A 7,594-nucleotide genomic window follows, 5' to 3' on the forward strand; every position below is an offset into this window, starting at 1 on the left:
GCACTAAAAATTATGAAGTGTTCTTTGGATTCTATGTGATGCTAAGAAATGTACCTTGAGCCAAAGGACAGGCTGTCTCAGCACAGGAACACTTGAGCCCAGAGAGAACCTCAGTGAGTGGTTTTCACCTCTATTGTTATTACCCTCAGTAGACATCAGATTTCCTTTTGGGGTTTCTAGGCTCACTCTTTTTTTTAAATGTTTATTTCTATTTTTGAGACAGAGAGAGAGAGAGGAATCACAAGCAGGGGGAGGGGCAGACAGAGAGGGGCATACAGAATCCCAAGCAGACTTCAGGCTCTGAGCCATCAGCAGAGAACCCAACAATGGGGCTCCAACCCATGAACTGTGGAGATCATGACCCCAGCTGAAGTCGGATGCTGAACCGACTGAGACGCGCCAAGGCTCACTCTTGATAATGAGCAATCTCCAAAGCAGCATGATGGTCAACTCAGAAAATTACACTAGAAACTCCTGCAGACACTAAAAGGGGAAAAAATACCAATGCCTGGATCCCACTCCAGAAAATAAGATTTAATTGGTCAAAGTTGGGCCCAACATCTGTATATATGCTGTCAAAGCTCCCCAAGTGATACTATCATGTATCCAAGATTGAAAAAACACTGCCTTATTCTGAGAGCATTTCCAAAAAAGGAAGTGGGGAAAAAATTATTACATGCAACTTTTTAGCGTGATCACCCAGAAAGGAAAAACTTGTCCTTAGGCAAAGCAATATGAAATACAATAATTAGAAACAAATAAAATCACCTATTTAAAGGAACAGGGTTGTACTTAAGTCTGAGTTCATTCATAACTGTGTACTGAGAGTATTCTAAGTTCCTTGCAAACACTTTGATTACTACATTCAGTGAATTGGCAAAGATTAAAATGCTGGGAATGATAGGTCCATTCTACTGTCATCACTAAGAGCATGTCTTCCTGTCCACCATTTTTTGTAGGGCCCCCTTTAAGTCCCTGTTCCTCAGGCTGTAGATGAAGGGGTTCAGCATGGGGGTCACCACGGTATACATCACAGTAGCTGCTGTGTCCTTCTCAGAAGAGTGTGAGGACAAAGGGTTGAAATACACAGCAATGATGGTGCCATAGAAGAGGGAAACCACGGCCAGGTGTGAGCCACAGGTGGAGAAGGCTTTCCATCTTCCCTTCGTGGACGGGACTCTCAGGACAGCGCGGGTAATATGGACATACGAAGCCAGGATGCAAATAAATGGAGAGATCATGATCAGAGAACCCTCAGTCAGAATCATCACCTCATTGAGGTGGGTGTCAGAGCAGGACAGTTTCAGGAGGGAAGTCACATCACAGAAGAAGTGGGGGATGGCATTGTCTGCACAGAACGAGAGTCGAGCCATCAGCAGGGTATGCAGTAGGACATTCAGGTTGGCAATGACCCATGACCCAGCAACCAGCAGGGCACAGAGCTGGTGGGTCATCTTTGTCGAGTAGTGTAAGGGGTGACATATGGCAACAAAGCGGTCATAGGCCATCACAGCCAGGAGGAAATTGTCCATGTCGGCAAGCTCAAAGAGAAAATACATCTGTGTGAGACACCCAGAGAAGGAGATGGCCTGAGTCCCAAGGATGTGGTTGGCCAGCATCTTGGGGACGGTGGTGGTGGAGAAGCAGATGTCCACAAAGGACAGGTGGCTGAGGAGGAAGTACATGGGGATGTGCAGGCGGGGGTCCACGCAGACGGCCAGGAGGATGAGCAGGTTTCCCAGGACCGTGGCCAGGTACATGCTCAGGAAGAGCGCAAAGAGGGCCTGCTGCTGCTGGGGCTGCCTGGAGAGCCCGAGGAGGAGGAACTCGGAGACACTCGACTGGTTTGCTCCTCTCATGGGGCTGGACTCAGATAAATAGACAGCAGTGAAATCAGATACCTATACAGGGATCGTTAACAAATCAGACTCCAGGCACGATCACATTTGCAAATCAGTTCATAGAATCGCTAAGAGGATGTGCCCGTCCAACCCATACTCCCAACTTCCGAACAGAGTTCTGATGTTTTTCCTACTGGATTCACTAATCCTTACTTTGTATTGAGAAACACACAGTAGGGGTGCCTGGGTGGCTCAGTCAGTTAAGCGTCCCACTCTGGGTCAGGTCATGATCTCACAGCTCCTGAGTTTGAGTCCTGACTTAGACTCTGCGCTGAGAGCTCAGAACCTGGAGCCTGCTGTGGATTCTGTGTCTCCCTGTCTGTCCCTGTCTTGGGCATTCTCTCTGTCTCTCTGTCTCTGTCTCTGTCTCTCTCCCTCTCTCTCAAAAATAAATAAACATAAAAAGAAACAGAAACATTAACACTTAAAAAGAGACAGATATCCACACACCTGACTCTATGTGTCTCTGCTTACATTTCCTAGTTCTCCCCCTGACCCGCTCAACTCCTATATAGTTCATAAAGAGATGAGAGAAAAAACTGATTATTACTGGGTTCTTCCTAAGTAACATATGATGCCACTCCTGGCATTAACTTGCTCTATTTGGAAGACAGAGCAGAGGAAGTTTCTAAAAAAAAAAAGAAAAATTTCTATCTTGATAGAAACCAATGTCTCTATTGCTGTCATCTTACCTGAGGGAGTTTGGGGCTATTGCTGCCATGTGTTATTCACCTCTGCATAACTGGTCAACACGTCTCTTCATTGTAGGGATTGGAATGTCTTGCAAACAGAGGTAGGTACTGAGTGACTGAAGAGCAGGGGGTTCATGGTCTTAGTCTTCTGTTTGGGAAAGATGTTTGGGGCAATCACAGAGCAAGCATTTACAGGAGCTTCACATCCACTGGGACCAGATTCCCTGAGAGCCTCATTAGAGAGGAGAAAAGAATAATTGTCTTGCCAACTTTTGGCCTTTTGGACGAAACTGTAATGACAAAGAATACTATCTCAGGTTTTATTGGTAACCCTCGAGACAGAACATGGAAGATACTAGAAATGAAGCCAGCTTGATGGAGACAAGTCCCAGACAAAATTCTCCTGGACCTGAGTGATCTGGGCCTGTGCACATATATGTGTGAAAATTCAGTTATTAAATCCCTGTCCTTCTTACTTCCTCTTTTAAGACCCTGGGCTATTCTTTCGTTTCCATATAACTCTGGTTTTCTTAGGCCTACTTATCTTCAGAGAAGATGAGTGATGCCTGATCTTCTCCATTTTGCAGATGGGAATGTTGAGAGCACATTCCAGAGCTGAGCATAATGCATCATGGCGTCATGGATAAAGGATAGCCTGATTCTAAGGGATGTTGTCTCCAGGAGAACTCAGCATGCTGTCATTTGCAAACTCCAGGCCTCAGGGGCAGATACCTTTGGGATTTCAATCCAACTTACATTGTTTTACCTTTTTCCTGAACAGAAGCCCCTAATCCAAATAGTAGTAACTGTGGGGCCCCAGACGCCATTTTTGTTCCATATGCCCTTTCCTTCACCATAGCTGATTGGACCAGGGTATTTGGAACTAGGATTGAAGGAGAGCCAGTCCATCTCATTATGTGGCTTGGCTGGAATGTATAGATCCAACCGTCTTCTGCCTGCCCACTGCCATCTGATGGACTGAGAAGCAGAGAAGGGTTGAAGAAATAAATATAGAGAAAGAAGATATTCATTGGAGAAAATCTTCATGGTGTTCCAATTCTGGGATCGAGTGTTTTCCTGACGACTGGTTACATTCCAGCATGTTTCACTCTGGGTTCTTGGTGCAAACAAGAAACAGCAATAGTGGTTAATTTTAGCAGAAAAAGAATATTGATTCCATCAGTGAATGAGTGGATAATCAACTCGTACTCTATATGACCTGAGCTGAAATCAAGGTTTGGCTGCTTAACTAACTGAGCCACCCAGGCACCCCTAAGTGACATTTTCAAACTATATAATATGCAATACAGCCTTGTGGTTGAGCACAAGTGCTCTGGTCAGCCAACATGGCTCAGCCCTCCTTATTGTTGTCAGAGCATCATCATAATTAAAATTTTTTTTCAACGTTTATTTATTTTTGGGACAGAGAGAGACAGAGCATTAACAGGGGAGGGGCAGAGAGAGAGGGAGACACAGAATCGGAAACAGGCTCCAGGCTCTGAGCCATCAGCCCAGAGCCTGACGCGGGGCTCGAACTCACGCACCGCGAGATCGTGACCTGGCTGAAGTCGGACGCTTAACCGACTGCGCCACCCAGGCGCCCCGCATCATCATAATTAAAATGATAAATGAAGAAGTAGGAAACAAAAATATTCAGAATTCAGGTTTTCCTGATACTTTTTCTTTCTTCTTGATCATCTTCTACATTTTCCAAAAACTTTTTTCAATAAGCAGTGTCAAGAACTATAAAGGGTCTGAGACTTTACCCTGCTTACAAGCTAACAAGCTAGTCTGCAAATTTCACGGAGAGTGGCAGAAGACACAAAACTCTTGGGTCCGAGACAAAGGACTTTATTACTCACACGAATAATAGGACCCAGCGTATCAGCATTTATACCAGTTCCCTAAGCCCCAGTTCCCACGGAATGACATGAATAAGGCCAGGCAGCACCTGTGTACATAGTGGGCGATTTAGAGGAGAGGACCCCCAACCTTAAAAAATCAAACCTTTGTAATTGGCAATAAGCCTTCCTGATGTTTCCCCAGAAGAAAACATTATATTTATTAGAGTGGACAGTGAAAAACCCTCCCTTTGCTCTGGAAAGGCACCATTTTCATCTTCCAAGGCCATTCACTATAGAAACATTCTTGAAGAGATTATATAGAACAGAAGCACTCACTGTCACTGCTCACAAAATGTACAGAAAAACAAGAGACCCATGGAATATTGTCTCCCATCAAACATGTATTAATTTTATACTCATAAAGTTTTATTTGTTTTTTAACAGTGAATAGGAGACGGAGGCTTTCGTAGTTGAGTAATTTCAGGTGAAGTATTGTATTCCAATTTTTTCTCATGTACTAGAAGAAAAAATAAATAAAAAGAACAACCTGACAAACAGGGAAAGAATCCTTCATCCAAGTCAACTATTTCAGAAAGTCCAAGAGAACGAGCCAACACAGTCCAAGAAAAAGTAGAGATAGGGATTTCATATTAACCTTAAGGAGTATTTGATTAATATTAAAAGGATTAAAGAGAACAAAAAGATCTTTCTGTTACAAAAAGATACAATCCATAATAAAGGTACAACCTTCATGAACCTCTATGGCCTCCAAAACTTTACATCAAATAAGAAAAGTAAAAGTTATTAATAGATAGAAAAATAGTTGAAATGTTCATTATAAAGCCTTACAGATCAATCCATAAAAACACTAAGTATCAGAATATTATCATCTTCATATACATGTATTTGAATTCTATCTTACAGATATAGCTATATCTTAGAAACAAACCAGATTGAAGTCCATGTCATATAAAAAGACAGACCCCCAAGGATTCAGAGAGGGTGTCAAAGGTAGAAGGGCAAAGATGAGCTGGTGTTCTTGGTTGACACAGTGGAGCGGGAAGCCCCTGTGGGTGTAGTCTGACCATGGCCCAGAGTCAGACTTCAGTGGAGAATAAAGTAAATTTGTGCTCGGATAGCTGCAACCTGAGGCCATAGGAGGGTGCAAGAGTTGCCCCCAAAGGGATGTGAGCCACAATCATCAATGCTGCAGCAAAAAGGTCTACAGCAGACCACACAAGACTGAGATTCAGGAGCTGCACTGTTTGCTAGTCATTCACACAATCATGCCAATGGACGGGTCCAACTTCCGGTTCTGTCTCTTCACCTGGGTGGGGAAAGGAGGACTGGCTGATCCCTCTGAATGAGCTTCTGGGTGCTTTGACACCAAGAAGGAAGGACTGGATACCCCTGATAATAAGTGACAGGTAAGGTGGGGCAGAAATAATGAAGACATAAAGAAGTGATGACCTTAATTTCTATTGCAAGCTGAAGAAATTGGTCAGGGAGGCTACATGTGGGATTAAGGGACACAAACAGGGAATTATGCACCAGGAAGTATGTGGCAGCATTTCTTATAGTCCCGAAACACTCGAAATTGTTCAGAGTCAGGGAATGCATTCGTGAATGGATCAAATATTATGTGGCCATTAAAATCACATTTCTAAGACTTCTACTGACATGGTAAGAAGGAAGTGGAAAATTGGAACACAAAATTATATGGAAAGATTTCAGCCAATTTTTCTAGAATTATATCCACAGGTGTATAACAGCAGCCATCTTGGAGCAGCAAGACTGCAGGTTATTTTTGCTTTATTCTTTATGATTTCTGGTGCCCCATATTGTGCAGGTATTACCTACACAGGTATGTTAGGTATTACCTAACATTGGTTTAAAATGAAGCAATTTTTAAAACTCCTACGCAAGAAATAATGTCCAAATTAAAAGCTAAGGCAGTATGCATTCACCCTTTTATTTTTTTCCTTTCAGCTAGGCTTTGGTCTGGGAGCAGTGCCAGGCACTGGGGTACAGGGCAAGTACTGTGTGAATTGGGGTATGGAAGAGTTCATAATCTGTGGAAAGCACTTGTTGGAGTGGAAGAATAAACCAAAGGAAAAAAGAGAGAGCTCAATAATCAGAAGAGAGAATCAGGAGCCATCATGGATGACAAGGTGACATTTGACTTGCTTCTTGAAAGTGCAGGAGGGTGTTGATAGGGGGTGTGTGTTCCTTCATGCCACAGAGAAGAAAGTAGGGGGAACTGGTCCAGGCAGAGGGAACAGGAAGTGTTGATTTGCTCCCCTGGAATCAAAGACTGCCCTACTGACCCCACGCTCCGTGGTATGAAAGCCAACCAGGATCCTCACCATCGAAATGTTTCCCCATTCTGTGCTGCTTTGCTACTTGAAACTCTGGGCCACATGCCCACCTGGGTCTCTGAGCCTCACCTGAAATTTTATTACCCACTTTAGTCCTCATATTTTACTCTATTCTTTTGTCTGAGTCTCAAATCTTTTTTTTTTTTTTTTGAGTAATCTCTACACCCACGTGGGGCTTGAACTCACGACCTGAGATCAAGAGTTGCGGGCTCTTCTGAATGAGCCAGCCAGGCATCCCTCAAAACTAATTTCTGTTATCATTCCTGTGACCCAATTTTTATGACTGACCAAGACAGAGGACGTGTAAGGAATACAACAAGGACCAAAGATTCTCCACTCTGACTGCACATTAGAATCATCTGAGGCTTTTTAAATCTCAGTGTTGTGGCCCCACCCCCAGAGATTCTGATCTATTTGGTCAGTGTTGGAGCCTGGACATCAGTGGACTATAAAAGCTTCCAGGTAATTCTAATGTTCAAAAATATGTGTCACCTGTATCCTTCCAGACAGACCATTTAAAAAGGAAACACTTGACTTAGGTGTAAAATAATTCAAAAGTTAGTCATTAAAAAAGAAATATCATTACTGGTAGATGCAGCAGGAGTACAGGTGAATTCAGACCACAGGTAAGTAAGTAAGTAACAATTGTCATCTACATTCCCCTAACACAGACATGAATAAGTTTGTTTCCAGACTCCCTTTGACAAAACATCTGCTCTCTGATACTCAGTTGATTAAAAAAAAAGTTTTCAGGAGAATAAGATTCAGCTTTGATTCTC

General features: G+C 43.2%; 1 protein-coding gene across 1 annotated transcript; it reads right to left on the reverse strand.

Annotated features, from left to right (window-relative positions):
- Window positions 1-401: 401 nt before the first annotated feature.
- Window positions 402-3,107, reverse strand: LOC124517862 (olfactory receptor 1F1-like). Its single transcript, XM_047087496.1, has 2 exons — window positions 2,594-3,107; window positions 402-1,863 (listed from the first exon to the last, which is right to left on the reverse strand). Exons 1-2 carry the CDS (start codon window positions 2,620-2,622, stop codon window positions 924-926), a joined length of 969 nt encoding a protein of 322 aa, XP_046943452.1. The 5' UTR covers window positions 2,623-3,107; the 3' UTR covers window positions 402-923.
- Between the last annotated feature and the right edge of the window lie 4,487 nt (window positions 3,108-7,594).

The sequence above is a fragment of the Lynx rufus genome, unplaced genomic scaffold (assembly GCF_022079265.1).
Source record: "Lynx rufus isolate CCGP_SWC_20201006 ecotype Redwood Valley unplaced genomic scaffold, mLynRuf1.p SCAF_23, whole genome shotgun sequence".
NCBI lineage: Eukaryota > Metazoa > Chordata > Mammalia > Carnivora > Felidae > Lynx > Lynx rufus.

Coding starts and splice junctions, on each gene's coding strand:
- LOC124517862 (XM_047087496.1), bottom strand. CDS start 2,622: ATGGCAGCAATAGCCCCAAACTCCCTCAG. Junction 1,864..2,593: donor ATAGCCCCAAACTCCCTCAG/GTAAGATGACAG, acceptor ATCTGAGTCCAG/CCCCATGAGAGGAGCAAACC.